Source organism: Enoplosus armatus, chromosome 3 (genome assembly GCF_043641665.1).
Source record: "Enoplosus armatus isolate fEnoArm2 chromosome 3, fEnoArm2.hap1, whole genome shotgun sequence".
Lineage (NCBI taxonomy): Eukaryota > Metazoa > Chordata > Actinopteri > Centrarchiformes > Enoplosidae > Enoplosus > Enoplosus armatus.
Window position 1 is genome coordinate 140,999 of NC_092182.1, and position 20,419 is coordinate 161,417.

General features: G+C 40.5%; 1 protein-coding gene across 1 annotated transcript; it reads right to left on the reverse strand.

The window, feature by feature from the left end:
- Window positions 1-13,686: 13,686 nt before the first annotated feature.
- Window positions 13,687-16,435, reverse strand: LOC139282834 (uncharacterized). The gene is made up of 7 exons (XM_070902727.1): window positions 16,342-16,435; window positions 15,748-15,851; window positions 15,485-15,621; window positions 15,301-15,394; window positions 14,593-14,755; window positions 14,170-14,234; window positions 13,687-13,983 (listed from the first exon to the last, which is right to left on the reverse strand). Exons 1-7 carry the CDS (start codon window positions 16,433-16,435, stop codon window positions 13,687-13,689), a joined length of 954 nt encoding a protein of 317 aa, XP_070758828.1.
- Between the last annotated feature and the right edge of the window lie 3,984 nt (window positions 16,436-20,419).

Below are 20,419 nucleotides of genomic sequence, written 5' to 3' on the forward strand. Positions count from 1 at the left end.
CAAAAAGACAGACTGACAGGCAGAGATGTCTGGCAGCACTAGCAGTAGAAATAGCAGCTATAATTATAATAATAATGGAAATATGACTGATAATAGTAGTTACATCTGTAATAATAGCTGAGATTAATAATAGCAATAACAGCTTCAATAGTAACAGAACTATGACTAAACATAATAACTGTAGTGATGAGAGTCAGGCAGGCCCATGGCAGCCTCACCCAGGCGTACCAGGACCACGATCCACAGGAACCTGCGAGACGACAAAGCACAAAGAAACTCTGGGGAAGATATAAAGTTAGTAACATGCATTGGACTGTGATGAATGTGTAAAGATGAAGAGGGAGAGGAGGAAAGCTCAGTGCATCATGGGAAGTCCCCCAGCAGTCTAGGCCTATAGCAGCATAACTAGGGGCTGGTCCAGGCAGGCCTGAGCCAGCCCTAACTATAAGCGTTATCAAAAAGCAAAGTTTTAAGCCTACTCTTAAAAGTAGAGGGTGTGTCTGCCTCCCAGACCCAAACTGGGAGCCGATTCCACAGGAGGGGAGCTTGATGGCTCTGGCTCCTGTTCTGCTTTTGGAGACTCTAGGAACCACAAGCTAGGAACCACAAGCAACCCTGCATTCTGGGAGTGCAGTGCTCTAGTGGGGTAATAGGGTACTATGAGCTCTTTAAGATATGATGGTGCCTGACCAGTAAGAGCTTTGTAGGTCAGGAGAAGGATTTTAAACTCTATTCTAGATTTTACAGGGAGCCAGTGCAGCGAAGCTAACCCAGGAGAAATATGATCTATTTTCCTGGTTCCTGTCAGTACACGTGCCGCAGCATTCTGGATCAGCTGGAGAGTCCTCAGGGACTTATTGGGACAGTCTGATAATAAGGAATTGCAATAATCCAGCCTAGACGTGACAAATGCATGGACTCATTTTGCTGCATCTGTTTGAGACAGGATCTTCCTGATTATTGCAATGTTACGGAGGTGAAAGAAGGCAGTCCTTGAAGTTTGTTTTACATGGGAGTTAAAGGACATGTCCTGATCAAAGACAACTCCGAGATTCCTCACGGTGGCGCTGGAGGCCAGGGCAATGATATCTAGGGTAACAATATCCTTAGATACTGTGTTTCTGAGGTGTTCAGGGCCAAGAACAATAACTTCTGTCTTGTCTGAGTTCAACATCAGATAATTACAGGTCATCCAGGTCTTTATGTGCTTAAGGTATGCTTGGAGCTTGGCTAACTGATGAGGTTCTTCTGGCTTGATCGATAAATATGGCTGGGTATCATCTGCATAGCAATGAAAATGTATGAGTGTTTTCTAATGATATCTCCTAAAGGAAGCATATATAAGGTGAATAGTATTGGTCCAAGCACAGAACCTTGTGGAACTCCATGACTGACTTTGGCGTACATGGAGGATTCATCGTTAACATGTACAAACTGAGATCGATCTGATAAATACGACTTAAACCAGCTTAGTGCGGTTCCTTTGATGCCAATTAAATGTTCCAGTCTCTGTAATAGGATATGATGGTCAATGATGTCGAATGCTGCACTAAGGTCTAACAAAACAAGTATAGAGACAAGTCCCTTGTCTGATGCAGTTAGAAGGTCATTTGTAACTTTCACCACTGCTGTCTCTGTGCTATGATGAGCCCTGAAACCTGACTGAAAGTCCTCAAGCAACTTATTGTCATGTAGAAAGTCACACAGCTGGTTGGCGACTGCTTTCTCAAGAATCTTGGAGAGAAAGGGAAGGTTAGATATAGGTCTGTAGTTGGCTAAAACCTCTGGATCAAGAGTGGGCTTTTTAAGAAGAGGTTTAATTACAGCTACTTTAAAGGACTGTGGTACGTAGCCTGTTAATAAAGACAGATTGATCATGTCTAGTAAAGAAGTGCTGACTAAAGGTAAAACCTCTTGAAGCAGCCAGGTTGGGATGGGGTCTAACAGACAAGTTGATGGCTTAGATGAAGAGATAGTTTTAGTAATTTGGTGAAGGTCAATGGGAGAAAAGCAATCTAAATACTTTTACAGCTATTTCTGAGATTCCTGTGTTTGAAGGTAAGGTACTACCTGAAGACAGGAGGTGATCAATTCTGTCTCTTATAGTTAGAATTTTATCATTAAAGAAGCTCATGAAATCATTACTGCTGAGGGTTATAGGAATACATGGCTCAATAGAGCTGTGACTCTCTGTCAGCCTGGCTACAGTGCTGAAGAGACACCTGGGGTTATTCTTGTTCTCTTCTATTAATGATGAGTAATAGGCTGCTCTGGCTTTACAGAGGGCCTTCCTATAAGTTCTAAGACTATCTTGCCAAATTAAACGTGATTCCTCCAGTTTGGTGGAGCACCATTTCCTTTCAAGTTTCTGCACTGATTGCTTTAATTTGCGGGTTTGGGTGTCATACCATGGAGCTGACTTTCTTTGTTTTATTATCTTCTTTTTAAGAGGGGCAATAGAGTCAAGTGTCAATCACATTGAGCCTGCAGCACTGTCAACAAGATCGTCCATTTGGGAGGGACGAAGGTTAGCAAAGGAGTCCTCAGTTGTATTGAGACATGGCATTGAATTTAATGCCGATGGAATCACTTCCTTAAATTTAGCTACAGCACTATCAGATAGATATCTGGTGTGGACTTTTTTGCCTAATGGCGTGTAGTCCAGTAATAGGAATTCAAAAGTTATTAAATAATGGTCCGATAACAAAGGATTCTGTGGAAAGACAATTAGATGTTCAATTTCAAGTCCATATGTCAGAACCAGGTCGAGGGTGTGATTAAAACTGTGAGTGGGTTTCTGTACCCTCTGACAGAAGCCAATCGAATCCAATAAAGAGATAAATGCAGTACCAAGGCTATCCTTATCAACGTCCACATGAATATTAAAATCCCCTACGATAATGACTTTGTCTGTTTTAAGGACTAAAGCTGATAAAAACTCTGAGAATTCAGATAAGAATTCAGAGTATGGACCTGGAGCACGATAGACTATAACGAATAAGACTGGCTTCAGTGTTTTCCAGGTTGGGAGTGAGAGGCTCAGAACAAGGCTTTAAAATCAGTTATAATCCAGTTTAGGTCTAGAGTTCATCAACAGGCTTGAGTCAAAAATGGCTGCAACTCCACCTCCTCGGCCGGTGCCTCGAGGGATGTGAGTATTAGTATGAATGGGCGGAGTGGATTCATTCAGGCTGACATACGCTTCATGACACAGCCAGGTTTCTGTCAGACACAGTAGATCAATATTATCTGATATTAGCTTGTTTACTAATACAGCTTTAGATGACAGAGATCTGATATTTAACAGTCCACACTTAATTTTCCTATTGTTTTGGCCTATAGCAGTGGTGGTCTTAATTTTCATTAAGTTTTTATTAATGACTCCTCTCCTGTTTAATTTTGATTGAATTAATTTAAGTGGTCGGGGGGCAGACACAGTCATTATGGGGTTTGGGGTGGGTAACTGCTCTAATGGAAGCGCAGAGAAGCGTGTAGGACTGCGACTCTGCATCCTGGTCTGGACTCTGGGTTGTCACGGTTTTGGTTCACTAATAAAGTCGGTCAGATTTCTAGATATGAGAGCCGCTCCATCCAAAGTGGGATGAATGCCGTCTCTCCTCATCAGACCAGGTCTCCTCCAGAAAGTCCGCCAATTATCTATGAAGCCCACATCGTTTGCTGGACACCACCTCGACAGCCAACGGTTGATTGATGACATGCGGCTAAACATATCATCACTGGTCAAATTGGGTAGGGGCCCAGAGAAAACTACGGAGTCCGACATAGTTTTTGCAAACGTACACACCAACTCCAAGTTAATTTTAGTGACCTCCGATTGGCGTTATCGGGAGTCATTACCGCCGACGTGAATCACAATCTTACTGTATTCACGCTGATCCATGGTGCGGAACCGCGCCTCCAACTCGCTGAGCCTCACCTCCAGCACACTAAATAAACTACATTTATTACATTTACCATTATCGCTCAAGGAGGCGGGGGAATAACTAAACATCTGACACACCGAACAGGACAGAGCAGGAGAGTGAGAAGGGGAGAGAGAAGCCATCGCTAGCTGCTAAGCTAATGTAACAGACAGAATAGTATGTAAACAACTGTGAGATTAGTGAAAAAGTTGCTGCAAGAAGGAGAGAACTATCAGTGTTAAGCAGAACTACTGTATGTTTAAGTGGTTAGCGGCTGATTAGCCGCTGTAATGAAATATATAACAAACAAATATAACTTGTTTGAGCTTAGAGCAGCCAAACACACACGTTACCAATGACACAGAAACCGGAAGTGAAGCAATATGCTTATAGACCACCTAGATATGACCCCACTTTTATCACTAAATTTGCTGAATTGCTGTCTGAAACTCTGCCTTGCTTCGATAAGTTGCTGATCCTTGGAGACTTCTTCCTGCTTCCCTGACGACCCCCTAGACCTGGAGTTCTTAAACCTTATAGAGTCTTTTAACCTGTGCTGTTTCATTTGCTCATTTAATCCAATCACCCTGTGAGGAAGCACCAATTCCCTCACTATTTGCTAAGCCCCCTTTTGTTAAGGTGGACAGAATTCTCACACACAATTTTCTTTGTTTTCTTTATTCAATTTAGGGTTTCAACATTAATTTGAAAATACATGCAATTGCTCAGCATTGGATCTTTAGATGTGGGTTTTTCTTAGGTTAGGTTATGGTTATGGCTTCTTCTTCAAAGCCATAACTTGTCACCGTTTGAGTCCTTTGTGGAGGCCATCTTGTGCTGGTCCTTAAAGAAGCATGCCTCAACTGGGACCCGTTTGTGTGCTGTCTGAGTGGGGTCTCGCATTGTGATTGGTCCAGGGATGTGTGATGAAAATGACATGCAAATGGCATTAATTAAGATGAATGCTGTATGGTGTTCAAATGATTTGCTTGCTTTGAATGAGTGACATTTATTATTTACTGGGAAGTGAACTGAGGCTTTGTGGATGTAAGCAGGCTGGGAAAAACAATACATTTTCTTGTTAACCGTGTCAACTCTCTATTCTGCAGTGCTGACCTGATAGGCCAATTTGAACTGGCAGGACGGGCCCTCATTCTATATATGTGAGAGCAATGAGAGGGAGAATGGACAGGTTAAGGAAGAGCAGCGCCAGAGCTGGTTGAGCTGTGTAGTGAGTGCTAACTGTTCTTGCTATTTTTTTCTTTTGTTTGATTTCTTTTGTTTGTTTGTTTTTTGTGTTGGAGACTGAAAATAAAAGTCTACCTAATTTTTCAGCATACCTCCCTGCCAGTGTGATGTTTTTGTCCTCCTCATGTCTCACCATGCTTTCCTGCACCTCACCTTGCAACACACCCCATCCACATTAACTGACATGGTCATGAAAATGAAACCCTAAACCTGTCCTTTAGATATTCTTCCTGTAACATTTCTAAAGGATGTTTTTAACAGTGTCCCCCTCTATTCTGCATGTTTGAAACTGCTCTCTGTCAACTGCCTCCATTCCTTTTAAAACTGCTCTTATTCAACCACTTTTAAAAAGGCCATCTCTTGATTCCTCTGATCTTAATTTTAGGCCTATTTCTAAGCTCCCATCTTTTAGCTAAGATTTTAGAAAAGGTTGTTTTGGTTGCTTTATTCATGAAAATCATATTTTTGAGAAATTCCAATCTGGTTTTAGAAAAAAAACCCATGTCATTTCATTGTAAGTGGTAATTAGCAAGTAACATGTTTGAAATTTCTTAAGAATTCCACCCAGATTACCCCAATATTTACCCCATAATTTATTGAAAATTACCCCAACATTATTTAATAATTATATTGTCACTATTTCCCAATAAGCTGGTAATAAATAGCTGGTAATTTGTTTAATATATTTCTAGGAAAGTAATACAAAGTGAATTCATAGCTTTATGAATGTGTTATAATATAATTTCAGGCAACTTTCCCTCTGATTTAAAAAAAACAGTGCAGTAAACCTTTATGATTATTTAATTTAATATATGATGTGTAATATAGTGTTTGTACTTGGTATGGTTACCAGTGGTGTGGCGTGACTTTTCCACCAGATGGGGCTACTAAATCTTGGCATGCTATCCGCCATACTGTCACGTAAAAAAAACTATGTTGAGAGTCTCTGCCGCGTTTTGGCCTAATTTACAGGCGCGCTGCTTATGTCCTCTGTTGTCTGTGTCGGAGTTTGACACACACACACACACACACACACAGACAATTTACAACCACAAAAAGCAAGCAGGCTAGCTAAAGCTTTGTTTATGCTCGCGTGAGCAGGCCGCCGTAAAGAAACCAAACTATGTGACGTGTTCTGTCCGTCTGTCTGTCTGTCGGTCGTCTCCGCTCCGTTTCAGTACTTCTTCAAGCTACTTGGGCAGTGTTGCCAGGTTGGTTAAAAAACGTAATTATTAGCCAGAAAATAATATCAGTATTGAAAAGAAAAATAAGAAAAACACCTGCACCATGACAAATCAGGCTAAAGTTTTGTCAACCCACCCAAGCTCATTTTTACGGACATGAAACCATCCTACAGCCACCTAAATGGGCGGAAAATATTATTACATCATCCGCAAATAGGGCCAGGCGATGTTCCTGTTGTCCAATTGATATACCTGTTATGTTTTGATGTGTTCTTACAGCTGTTGCCAGTGGTTCTATAGCCATAATAAACAGCAGGAGAGATAAGGGATCTCCTTGTCTATATCCTCTTTGTATCTTAATGGTTTTGGAGATATTATGGTTAGTCATAATTTCAGCATATGGTTCTGTATAAAGTAGTTTTATCCATTTCTTAAAGTTTTCTCCTAAACCAAAACGTGTAAGGATCTCAAATAAATAGGGCCATTCAACTCTGTCAAAGCCTTTTTCAGCATCCAATGACAGCAATGCTGTATCTACTGTCCCTTTTCCCTCATATAGTATATTTAGAAGTCTCCTTACATTATGGAAGCCTTGCCTACCTTGGACAAAACCATTCTGATCTTTGTCTATAATGTTTGGAATTATTTTCTCAAGCCTCCTGGCTAGTCTTTTACTCAAATTTTTTAAGTCTACATTTAAAAGACTAATTGGCCTAAGATTTTCACATTTATTGTTTGGTTTGCCCGGTTTTGGAAGCCAAGTGATTAGTGCTCCTCTTAAGGATGTTGGAAGGATTCCATTATGAAAAGATTCCCCAAACATTTCTAATAGTGGTAGCGTCAGTCTATGTTTGAACGTTTTATAAACCTCAATGGGTATCCCATCAGGCCCAGGGGTTTTCCCTCCTTTAATACTATCAATGGCTACCGATAATTCCCTTAAAGTTATATCTTTCTCTAATTCTTCTTTGATTGCTTCTGATATCCTAGGAATGTGAATGTTGTCCAAAGAATAATTCAATTCAGATGTATTTGGGTCTATTTCTGAGCCATAAAGCTTTTCATAAAATTTCTTAAAGGCTTCATTTATTTCAATTGGGTCCACAATGTTTTCATTATTATTGTTTTGTAGTGAATTAATAAGTCTTTCGTTCTGTAGTTGTTTGACACGCCATGCCAGCACTCTGCCAGGTTTTTCACCTTGATCATAGAATGTCTGTTTAAGTCGTAGTAAACTTGACACTGCTTTCATTGCAGATATATTGTTATATTGTGTTCTTAGCAGAAGTAGTTCTTGGTGAGTATCCCAAGAGCCTGACTGGTAGTATTCTTCTTCTAATTTCTTTATTTTTGTTTCCAATGATTTTGCTTTCTTATACGTTTCTTTGGCTTTAGAGCTAGTAATGTTAATTATCTGTCCCCTAATAAAGGCTTTAAATGCCTCCCATCTGATACTTCTTGAGGTTTCTGTTGTGTTTGTTTCAAAATAGTATTTGATTTGTTCTTCTAGGAAGGTAACAAAGCCTGTATCAGTCATCCATTTTGTTTTGAATCTCCATTTGGGAATGTCACTCATCAATTTGGAATCATGGTAGACTAAAGAATTTGGGGCATGATCTGACAGGAGTATGGGGTCGTAAGAGACCTGTTTTATTTTACATTTTAGTAGTGCTGAAACCAGAAAGAAGTCTATACGTGAATATGACTGATGTGTACTGGAGTAACATGAATATTTTTTATCATTGGGGTTCTCTACCCTCCAAACATCGATTAGGTTCATTTCTTTCATGAAATGCTGAATTACGTTCCTACTTCTCGGATGTGATTTCTCCACTCCTGAGCTTTTGTCCCTCTGCGGGTCTGCCTCGGTCTGTTGGAGCGCATCGTTTTGCCTTGTTTTGTTTGTAAATAGTATTTCTTGTTTTGGTTCACGGAGCTCTTTCACCAGAGAAGAGCTCATGAACATCAGGGGAACAACTCCAGTGGATTTGTTTCCCGAATTTCTTGCACCTTTAACTGTTTTATGGGACATTTTGGTCAAAGGTGCTCTCACCTTTGCAGCTCAACGTCGACGTAGAGGGAAACGTGCCGGTGCGCTCGTGCGTCTTCGCCGGCGAGGACAACGCACACCGCTACCTGGAATATTTCTCTCTAACGTGTGCTCACTGGGGAATAAGATGGACGAACTCCAGCTGCTGATGAGGAGAAACAAGGACTTTTATTCATCTGCTGTTTTGTGCTTCACGGAGACATGGCTGGGGGAAAGAACTCCCGACGCGACGCTGCAGCTGGACGGATTCCAGCTTCTCCGAGCGGGCCGTGACACACACCTCTCCGGCAAAACAAAGGGTGGAGGGATTTGTTTTTACATCAACAGCAGCTGGTGTAACGACGTGACAGTGATCCGACGGCATTGCTCTCCTTCCCTGGAAACTTTTCTCATAAACTGTAAACCATACTACTCCCCCCGTGAGTTCGCTTCATTCATCCTGTCGGTGTTTACATTCCACCGGAGGCCAACGTGCAGGACGCACAGCGCGCACTCTCCGACCAGATACTGGAAACGGAGCGGACCAACCCGGACTCCTTAGTTATTGTCCTCGGTGACTTTAACAAACCTCAGACATGAAAATACAAACAGTTTATTAAATGCCCCACCAGGGAGGGAACACTCTGGATCACTGTTACACCACAGTCAGTAACGCTTTTCACGCCATCACCCGCACTGCACTGGGACACTCTGACCACGACATAGTCCACCTGATTACTGCATACAGGCAGAAATTAAAACTTTCTAAGCCTGTTGCAAGAACTTCGAAGAAGTGGACCAGTGAAGCTGCAGAGGACCTGAAGGCGTGTTTGGACTGTACTGACTGGGAAGTTTTCAGGACTGCTACACAGCAAAAAGTCCAGTGTTGAATTAACTCCCACAGAGTTGATTTCAACACTTTTTCAGGGTCTATATAGCTCCACACTCTCTAGAGTTAAATCAACACTTTTGAAATAGTTAAACATTTAACACTGTGCCAGAGTTCCTTCATTAACTCGCTAAACAGAGTTAAATTAACACTAAGGGATAAGACAAGTAACACTGCTGAGATACTTTTTTTTTACACCCTGGTTAGTGTTGGCTTCACTCCCTAAAGTGTCAGGCTATCTACACTAAAAAGTGTTAATTATTTGTAAGAATGAATTCCATAAAACAAAATACATTTCCAACAATGGCATTTATTTTACTTGTTCATTGTACATTAAAACATCGTGAATGCAGGTAAAATGTATAATTTCTCATCTGAAACACAGTATGAGCTTTGAATATCAAATGGCTTGTGAAATTTTAGCTCAGACATTTTCAATATACATCTTTCTTCAGTACATAAAACTCTGAATGCATGACGATGGTCACCAAAATTCTCTGTGAATAGCTTGTTTGTCAACAAAAAAATCTGATCTTCAACCAAAAGTACATCACTTATTTGGCAAAAGACTGGCATGTCTTCTTCCATTGCACTGCAAACAACAAGTCCAGCTTTATACTCTACACCATCAACTTTAACCCAACTAGTTGAGAAAACTTCTTTTGACAGGATCATTTCAAGCATTTCATTATTGACCACATTCTCATCTCTAAGTGAAAAAGATTTAATCGGCCCATACTCACTTTGTTTGAGGGCAACTGTTTCCCAGTGATAGGCGATGGCCATCTGATGCTTTTTAGCAAGTGATTTGGTTATGCTTTTAAAATTTTTTAAATAATCTTTAAACAGCTTGTGTTTGGCTTCGAACCACATTGACCACATATATAATAAGGGGCCGATTTTCCTTATAGAAGATGGGTAATGAATCATGAAGTGATGCTTAGGTATCAAGCGTTTGTGTGGATACAAGTGCTTAAATAGGTTGTGGTGGTCAACAATCAAATGCTTTAAATATATTGTCAAACCTACAGTGAGAGAAGGAGAAAAAACAGTGTTCATTATTTCAAGTAACAACAGTAACAACATCCAGTTTTGGTTTCCTGCAGGAATTATGTCACCAAATAACAGTGGGATGTTTTTCACAAGACATAATGTCTGAATAGAATTCAAACCAATGCTATTGCCAGCACTATCCAAAACAATCTTTGTGGGACGTTTTTTTCTTTCTAAAACTCCATAATCAAAACAATAAATCCTGGAAAGCAAGTCCTGTTCTGAAATAAAGTGTTGCGTGAGATATCCGAACAGCAATTTGACCTCGCATTGAGCGACTCCCTCAAGAAGATCATGCATAATATCAAATGAGTAATTATTGCAAACATGGAAATACTTCAATGAATTCAGTGTAGAATTCTTTTTCAAACCATACAGTGTCTTCAATTGTGGGTTTTCCTGGAGAGACTGGCAATGCATTTCAAACACATCTTTTCCACGAAGGATCACTTTTGGATCATCCTCACTGAATACAGTTTGACAATCATCTTTCTCAATCAAACAAAGGCGACAGAAATGATGGCTACTAAATGACTCATTAAAACCAAGAATTGTGTGCATCCCCAGATTATCTCCAGTGATCTGGCAGATTGTACCATATACAGGCTCATCAGAAAATGGAAGACTTAGGCCCTGGCTTTCCAGTATTTTGACATCATTTATCAATGGTTCAAGTATAACATCAAAACTATACTTTTGCAGATCCTGTGTGTGAAAAAGTGCTACCAAATGAATGTTCATCAAAACTGAATTGAATTTAGGGGGCATGACAACCAATTTTATGAATTCCACGCTTGGAGCCAAGGGGATTGGCTGTTTCAAAATCATCATAGTATATTTGAATTTGTAATGCATGTCTTTCGGCTGTAAACAAAGGGTGGGTCTTAAAGTAACTTCCATCAAAAAAATCAATGTACAGTTAGGCCCAGAAATATTTGGACAGTGACACAATCTTCATGATTTGGGCTCTGCAAGCCACCACATTGGATTTGAAATGAAACAACTAAGATGCAATTGAAGTGCAGACTTTCAGGTTTAATTCAAGGGGTTGAACAAAAATATCCTATGAAACATTTAGGAATTGTAACCATTTTTATACAAAGTCTCCTCATTTCAGGGGCTCAAAAGTAATTGGACAAATTAACATTACCATAAGTAAAATGTCCATTTTTAATACTTTGTTGAGAATCCTTTGCAGGCAATGACTGCCTGAAGTCTGGAACCCATGGACATCACTAAACGCTGGGTTTCCTCCTTTGTGATGCATTGCCAGGCCTTTACTGCAGCTGTCTTCAGTCGTTGCTTGTTTGTGGGTCTTTCTGCCTTAAGTTTTGTCTTGAGCAAGTGAAATGCATGCTTGATCGGGTTGAGATCTGGTGATTGACTCGGCCATTGCAGAATATTCCACTTCTTTGCCTTAAAAAACTCCTGGGTTGCTTTCGCAGTATGTTTTGGGTCATTGTCCATCTGTACTGTGAAGCACCGTCCAATCAACTTTGCTGCATTTGGCTGAATCTGAGCAGAAAGTATATCCCTATACACTTCAGAATTCATCCGGCTGCTTCTGTCTTCTGTCACATCATCAATAAACACTAGTGACCCAGTGCCATTGGAAGCCATGCATGCCCATGCCATCACACTGCCTCCACCATGTTTTACAGAAGATGTGGTGTGCTTTGGATCATGAGCTGTTCCAATTCTTCTCCATACTTTCTTCTTCCCATCATTCTGGTACAGGTTGATCTTAGTCTCATCTGTCCAAAGAATGCTGTTCCAGAACTGGGCTGGCTTCTTCAGATATTTTTTGGCAAAGTCTAATCTGGCCTTTCTATTTTTGATGCTGATTAATGGTTTGCACCTTGTGGTGAACCCTCTGTATTTACTCTCATTAAGTCTTCTCTTTATGGTAGACTTAGATACTGATACACTACTTCCTGGAGAGTGTTCTTCACTTGGGTGGATGTTGTGAAGGGGTTTTTCTTCACCATGGAAAGGATCCTGCGATCATCCACCACCGTTGTCTTCTGTGGACATCCAGGCCTTTTTGAGTTCTCAAGCTCACCAGTGCGCTCTTTTTTTCTCAGAATGTACCAAACTGTTGATTTGGCCACTCCTAACATTTCTGATGGATTTCTTCTTTTTTTTCAGCCTAAGGATGGTCTGTTTCACTTCCATTGAGAGCTCCTTTGACCTCATGTCGTGGGTTCACAGCAACAGCTTCCAAATGCAAATGCCACACCTGGAATCAACTCCAGACCTTTTACTGCTTAATTGATGACAGGTTAACGAGGGACGAGCCCATGCAGCCTTCTGAGTCAACTGTCCAATTACTTTTGATCCCTTGAAAAAGAGGCAGCTACATATTAAAGAGCTGTAATTCCCAAACCCTTCCTCCAATTTGGATGTGAATACTCTCAAATTACAGCTGAGAGTCTGCACTTTAAGCCCATATTGATTATATAACTGTATCCTGAATATGTTTTCGCAAACAGCTAAAATAACAAAACTTGTGTCACTGGCCAAATATTTCTGGGCCTAACTGTAAGTGTCAGGCTTTGATGCACACTCTTTCTTTAGTAAAACACAAATTTCTGGATTTCTGCACATAAAGTTCAATGTTTCTAAAATTGGCACATATATAAAAGTATCTTTCACAGGCACTTGATCATAAGTACCAGATTTCTGATTTCGTCTATTGTCGTATCTTACTCCCAGTGTTATTTCTACTGGCTCAACAACTCCCCATTTTTGGGTGAAGTATTTATTTCGTTTCTATTCTGTGTTTAGATCTGTGAATGGGTTTTCAAATTTTTCAAAGCATTCATTTATCACAGATACATTGGGGTCAGTTTTAGGTAAAGCTGAAATAACTTTTTGTTTTGCTTGTGAGCGAATCTCGCTTGTTAGTTCCTCCAAATCTCCTACAATTGAGGATACCAAACTGTTAGAAATCCCACTCCCCTGTAATTTGGCCACAATGGATGCACACATTCCTTTGGTTGGATCTTTAAGGAGCCCTGAAACACTGCTCTCAGGAGTAACACTGGAAGAGCTACATTAATTTTGAGGATTAACTTTGTCCTCCCAAACATCTGCATGAGATGAACTTGCAACTGGCTCACTAGAGGAACATGCAGCAGTTGAACTTTGAGCAAGTAGCTCAACATTGCTATGAACACTATTAAGGTGCTTCCGAAAGCCTGCATATGTTATGAACTGAAGCCTGCAGCCTGGCTGAGAACAAAACTATTTGAACTTAGGTCCAGGATAGTAACCATGTTCAACTCTTGTGAAATCAACTGCAGACTGCTGGCATACAGTTTCTGACACAAAAAAACAGGCCAACATTTTTCTAGCCTCTTACTCACAGAGTAAGAGCGGTACTGGCTGGTTAAGCAGTCTGGCTCTTAAGTCTCTCACTCTGGGTGACTCCTTCATTTTCTCCACATCAATGTTATACACTGTTGTCTGCAAGAATGTGTAGAAGTTGAAAAGTTCATCAAATGCCCCGAGTGAGCGGTTTGCCTGGCATGGAATGAGATGCTTATCCATGGCGATGTAGAAGTTGTCAATCTTGCTCTTCTGACGCCCAACAGCGAGGAGGTATGGCTGCTGACCTTCATGGTTACGGAGATGCTCCTCCAGACTGCAGCATGACTGGTGTTGAGATAAGGAACAAGAAAAAGTTATTCACAAGAATGGTCTGCAGCCACAGAGAAAACTAAAAAGTAAATATGATTGTTCAAACATCTTCTGACTGGCTATTTACACGTTACTCATTTACACTTGTAGCTGAGAAGGTGACTTGCAAAATTATTATAATAACCAAAATATTATAATTACCTTATGAAAGATTACGAGCCTCTCAACTGCATCACTTGCACTGATTTTTGGAGACTTTGGTCCGCCTGGTGATGGTGGAAGGAGATGTATCAGCAACAACAGGGACGCCATTTCTTGGTCGTAGGCTTAGGATAAAAAGGCACAAGAATAAACTAAGACCTCTTCAAAATTAATTCTTTGACTTTCAATGAAAACAAGGAGGGACTATGAGATTTATGACACACTTCCATCCATTGTTTATATTCATCCCAAAAAGCAGGTCAATTGTGAGAGATACACAAGAATAAACAAATCTAGACTGTCACAAGTATTCTTGTGTTCTAATTTTAATCATATGTATAATGATAAATGAAACTACTGTAAATCCAATTGCTTTAAAACAAGCAAAAAAATACAACTCACTTGTTGCCTCATTAAGATCACTTCCTGGGGGACTTCCTGCTGACTGCATCAAGCGACGCAACTCTGGTGTTGAAGTGAGCCGCTTAGCCTCTTTTATGACATTTAGTTTGAAGAAAACATCCCATTTCTGAAGCAGCATGGAGGATGTGTCATCACCAAACAGGAGAGTGAAGTCTTGGTCCACCTTTAAGAAATTAAACAACAGTTATTACAAATTTCAAGACATTCAAAATATACAATTCCTTACTTACCAATCCTTTTGTATCCAGGAATCTTGAGATGGTGGAAAGGACATCAACACTTCTGCCTGGGTCATTAACAAGCTTCTGACGGTGCTGAAAGGTCTCTCTCATCTTCTGGAAAATCACAGAGTTGTCTATGGTATGGTTGAGCAAAGACATGGCCTCCTGGCAAGCATCCCCATCGAGCTGTTTTTCAACATTCACAGTTCTTCGGAGATTTGGGCCCCCTGGAGAAGTGTCCATAGAGCTATCTGGTGGCAGTGGACATTCACGACGAATCTTCCTTTGGACAGTTTTCAGACGCCAAGAAATGTATCCTGTGCTGCTTGCAGCATCATAGAAATGTTCCTGCAATAACACAATAATAAATTTATCATCATACCCGACTCATAAGAAATCTCAGAATTTAAATGTCAATATCATGCACACTGATTTGTGTCACAACATACAAGTGTTATTCAAATAATAATATCCTAACAACTATTACATAGCCTTTCTTGGCATATGGATCCTTGAGGGAGGGGAATAGCATCACTATCCCAAGAGCATACTCCTCTCTGATCGTTTTGGTAGGGAGGTGCCTGAGAGGAGATATTATATTGGTCATCTAAATTTATGCAATGACCATACGGTTATTTAACACAAATATTAGGGACATGAAACACACATACCCATGATTATCAATCATGTGAGCCACCAGTATGTTAACCATTTGTCTTCTTGTGGCATCTGTCTGGGTTTCTGTTGCTTGGTACTCCTGTAGTACTTTTTCACCTCCAGACTTGCTTCTTAGTACAGCTTCAATCAACTAATTAAAAACAAAGAGAAAACAAAATAAACTGACAAAGAGAATATAAAACTTGGTACACCTTTGTGGAGACTTGGGTGAAAAAATTAAAATTTAAAAAAAACACGAGTCAAGCTTTGTTTCAACCTGTTTAGCAGATACTGCATCATGTTCATCCACAATTATAGTTGAAGAACTTGAGCTGAAGCTTGAGTCAGACATCTCAGAAGCAGGAGACAAGTCAGAGAACTCTGGGAAAAATAAAGACAATGATAGGAAAAATTTAACATACAGTAATTCTATGATATAACGTGCAGAATGCTTGATTATACCTGGCTGGGTATCTCACCATCATCAGAGAAAACTGTCAGTAACACGTTGCCTTGTCCAACAAGGTCACTAAATATTTCTGCATCAACTTCTGTCCCTGTAGCAGCCTTGTAAATAACTTTTGCACCAGGCGGCAGGCAAAACTTCTCAATGACTGGAAAAATTGTGAAATGAAACTGAATATACATTTTAAGTCAGCACTGCTCCTTTCTCCTCACTGCAAATTACTGATGTTCAATACATCAATTAACCACTGTATAATTATTGCAAAAGATTGACAAGTTGCATTCGTGGAACTGTTAAACAATATATTCACATTCAAGAAAGTCTGCATGACATTAAGGAGCTTCCACAATGTTTTTTTTTTTCCAACCTTTTTAAAATGATCACTCATGCAAGTAAATTACAGACCTTTGTCATTAAATTGCAGAAAGTCATACTGTCCTCCAACCTCATCCAACATCACGTATTTCTGTAGTTGGTTGTACTTAACCTGGACCAGCATTTTTACTGAGACATGCAAGAACAAAGTAAATTAACATGAAGATGGAAATGTAAAAACTAAGGCAAAGTCCCGGTCATGCAGACAACTAGACATGTGAGACAGGTCTCTGCGTGCTTGAACAGGTTTTCTTTCTTTTTTTTCGCGGCAACTTTGATGTTCAACCACACGGCAAAATTGCTCGACACAAGGGGAAAAAAACGCACATTAGAGCCAGCGCCAATCAACAGTTCATACATTAAAAATGTAAGGCTTTGTTTTTCATTGCCTTGTGCTTTCATGTGATTTGTTAAATCATTGATAAAGTCTGAAGCAGTTAGCTTGCTGCTATCGACAGCTAGCTAAAATGAGCTAATCACAGAGACATATTCACTGTTCAGTCCAAGCAACAAAGGCTTTGTATAGCATATCCTCCAAAGCTGTTTGGTTGCACGTAGTGCAGTTCACAGCAAAAGGTTATAATTTTTTCAGTAAGTTTGACTGAATTCCACTTACCGTGTAAAACTGCATGACACGAGGAAAAACTAGCAAAGTCCTCTCAATGTCTCCAAGAAAACAAGTGAGACTCCCGGGCACCTGGGAGGGGCTTCATTTTGAAGTTACCTCTCTACTCGTGGTGGGCGGATCGATCCAAATATCGATAATATCGATACCAACGTTGGTATTGATATTGATCATGATGTGTATTATTTGATACTAATCATAAAAGGAATCTTTTCATAAAATGATATACAGTACAAAGTTGTCACGTATGCAATGTTCCAGGTAAATAACTAGCAGATGTTGGGGCCCCATACTGATAAGATTCATTATTGTTTGGGTGTCTCCCTTGGAATGTGGGAGTTATGCGATAGAGGTCTCTTTTCCTTGACCCCTAGACTGCTGTCCAAATAACTTGTATATCATAGGTTTTGGGGTACTGAGGGACCCTAGGGAAATATAAGTTTATAGATTCATGAGTTATAGTAGGACCCTATGTATGCCTAAATGTATAAAAGACGAGTTTAAACAGTGTTCGAAGCAGCAGTACTGATTCGGCTACGGGTGCTGTACAGGTCAAGATGCGCATGCCTGTTGATCCTGATCTTTGATGCAAATAAAGAATATTATGTGAAAAGTCAGTATCAGCGGAGTCTCCTTCCATCATCGAATCATCGCCTACATCTGGGGAATGAAGAAGAAATTGACAACAATCGATACCAGTGTATTGAGATCGATACTTTTTCATACCCCCCTCTTGTGTTTTGATGTTGTACCATCACGTGACTCAGCGGCGCCAGGCAAACAAGCGAGCAGGCTCAGCCGCCAGGCCCGGCTAGCAGCACACACACACAAGCAGCACAGAGTCCAGAAATCCAGAAAAGTGCAATGAAGGGAGAAATTGTATTTAATTTTTGTATTGTAGTTTCTGAACACTGTACCTCAAAAAAAGAATTTGTTTTAATTTGTTCTCGAGTGATAATTTTGTGCACTTTGTTTATTTAAGAAAAAAATCCAGACATGACAATGTATGGGGAAAAATTGTTTTGTTACTGTTCTATTGTTTCTGAACAAAAACTTTTATTATGATAATAAAGTATTTTCTATTTACCTATAAACTTTGCCCAAATTCTGTCCTGGGTTTTAACTAATTAATAATCCAAAGGAAAAATCACAAAAACACTTAAATGGTCATGAAAATTCATTCAGATTTAGCAATTTGATGATGTAGCAACCTTAATTATTAAAAAGTATCGGTATCGGTTATCTGCAATACTGGCCCTGTATTTACTTGGTATCGGATCGATACCAAATCTTGCAGTATCACACATCACTACTCTCTACAGAGTTAAAGTATCACTGATCACTCTCTCAAATAACTCCAACACTGAGCACCATTTAACTCATAATCTGTTAAAATCACACTTCCAGAGTTGAATTCAACTCTGAAATGTTTAACTCTGAAATTTCAACTCTCCAATTTTTGCTGTGTACCAACAGTCTGGATGAGTACACAGAGGCTGTGACTTCATATATCAGCTTCTGTGAGGACTGCTGCGTACCAACTCGGACCAGGGTGAGTTATAACAACGACAAACCCTGGTTCACAGCAAGACTGCGACAGCTGTGGTTGGAAAAAGAAGAGGCGTTTAAGAGTGGCAACAGAGCGGAGTTTAAGGAAGCCAAGTACAAGTTTAGCAAGGCTGTGAGGGAAGCTAAACGACTGTACTCAGAGAGACTACAAGACCAGTTCTCCTCCAACGACTCTGCTTCTGTGTGGAGGGGGCTCAGGCTGATCACCAACTACAAGCCAAGAGCCCCCAACTCTGCTAACGACGCCTCGCCAACAGTCTCAACAACTTCTACTGTCGCTTTGAAAGACAATGGGACAGTCCTGACACCACCCACCAGCTCCAGCCTAACAGCCCCAACCCCCTCATCACACCTGGGGCTCTCACACCTTTTACCACCACAGTGCCCCCCCCTCCTCCAGCATCGACACCTCTGTCTGTCCTTAAAAGAGATGTGAACAGGCTCTTCAAGAGACAAAAACCCCGGAAAGCTGCTGGACCAGATTCCATCTCCCCATCCTGCCTGAAGCGCTGCGCCGATCAGCTGTCTCCGGTGTTCACAGTTCACAGCTGTCACCAGGTTTTGGAAAAATTTAGGTTCGTCTGTATTTGGAGCATAAATATTTATCAGAATGAATTGTTCCCTGAGAATACTTCCCTGAGGTAGCGTCCTGCTTTGTCTTTGATAACTTTGTGAATCTGTAGCGGAATGGAATCATGAACCAAAATCATGACACCCCTTGCCTGAGAGGTAAAGGGGGCTGACAGAATTTTTCCCTTCCACCTCCTCCTCACTTTTAGCTCATCTTCAAGCTTTAGGTGGGTTTCTTGAAGGAATACTATTTTAGACTGTAATACTTTAATCCTGTTCATAACTTGTTTGACCTTTTTTATTTTTTGTAGTCCTCTGCAGTTCCAGGATGTAATTTTAACCTTCAGTTCAACAGACACATGAACAAGTAATTTTGAATTTCCCCAACACTTTGAGTAATTTCCAACCAGACAAAAAGAAAATAGAACAAAAACAAAATACAAAGTTATTTCCCTCTATCATTATCAATACACCTGAGTATTCCCCAGTCAGGTGTTCCCCCACCTTCTAATACTGGACCTCCAGAAAGCAAAGAGCTGCTCCACACAACGTGAGGATCAGTATAACTATGCTGATGTAAAAATAAAAACAAAATAAGCCTAACTACTCTGCTACTATAATTCAGACAGTTTGTAAACAATCCAACAGGCGAAAATGGCACCTATATTTACTTAATTAAAATAATGCATATTAAACCAGTGAACTGTTTATTATCTATAGACGGGGGAGGGAGAGAAATCAGAACTTAATGTAACAAATTAAATAACTCTCACTCTCCACTCCCGTCTCCACAAGCGTCAGGATATCAGAGTAATGTTCCTTTAACAGTTTTTAAGTGATGTTTCTTACTGTGTCATCCGCTTATTAATACTTCAGTCCGGTTGTTTATCCGACTGGATCTTCTTAATGAAGTGTTCGGCTTCGTCGGCGCTGTTGAAGATGTGTGAGTGGTCCTTGTAAGTCACTATGAGTCGGGCAAGATGGATCATGCCGTACTGGAGCCCTAGTGATCGGAGTCGCCGCCGTGCCTCCTCGAACTCTTTCAGCTTCTTGTGCATCTCCGCCGCCATGTCCTGGTAAAACCTCACCGGTTGGTTCTTATAGAGAATCTGCCGCTTCGCCCTTGCTGCTCTCATCACCGCTTCTCTGTCTCTGTAGTTCAGGAACTTCATTATAAGGGTCCTAGGCGCGGAGTTAGTTTTACCCCACTAGAGTACTCCGCTCCCAGAGTGCAGGGTTGCTTGTGGTTCCTAGAGTCTCCAAAAACAGAACAGGAGCCAGAGCCTTCAGCTATCAAGCTCCTCTCCTGTGGAATCGGCTCCCAGTTTGGGTCTGGGAGGCAGA

Excerpts from the sequence above, each read along its gene's own strand:
- LOC139282834 (XM_070902727.1), bottom strand. The coding sequence starts at position 16,435 with ATGCTGGTCCAGGTTAAGTACAACCAACTACAGAAATACGTGATGTTG. Across the intron at positions 15,852-16,341 it reads TCTGCAATTTAATGACAAAG|AGTTCTCTGACTTGTCTCCT; the intron begins GTCTGTAATTTA and ends TATTTTTCCCAG. Across the intron at positions 13,984-14,169 it reads GGCTCGTAATCTTTCATAAG|TCATGCTGCAGTCTGGAGGA; the intron begins GTAATTATAATA and ends TCTCAACACCAG.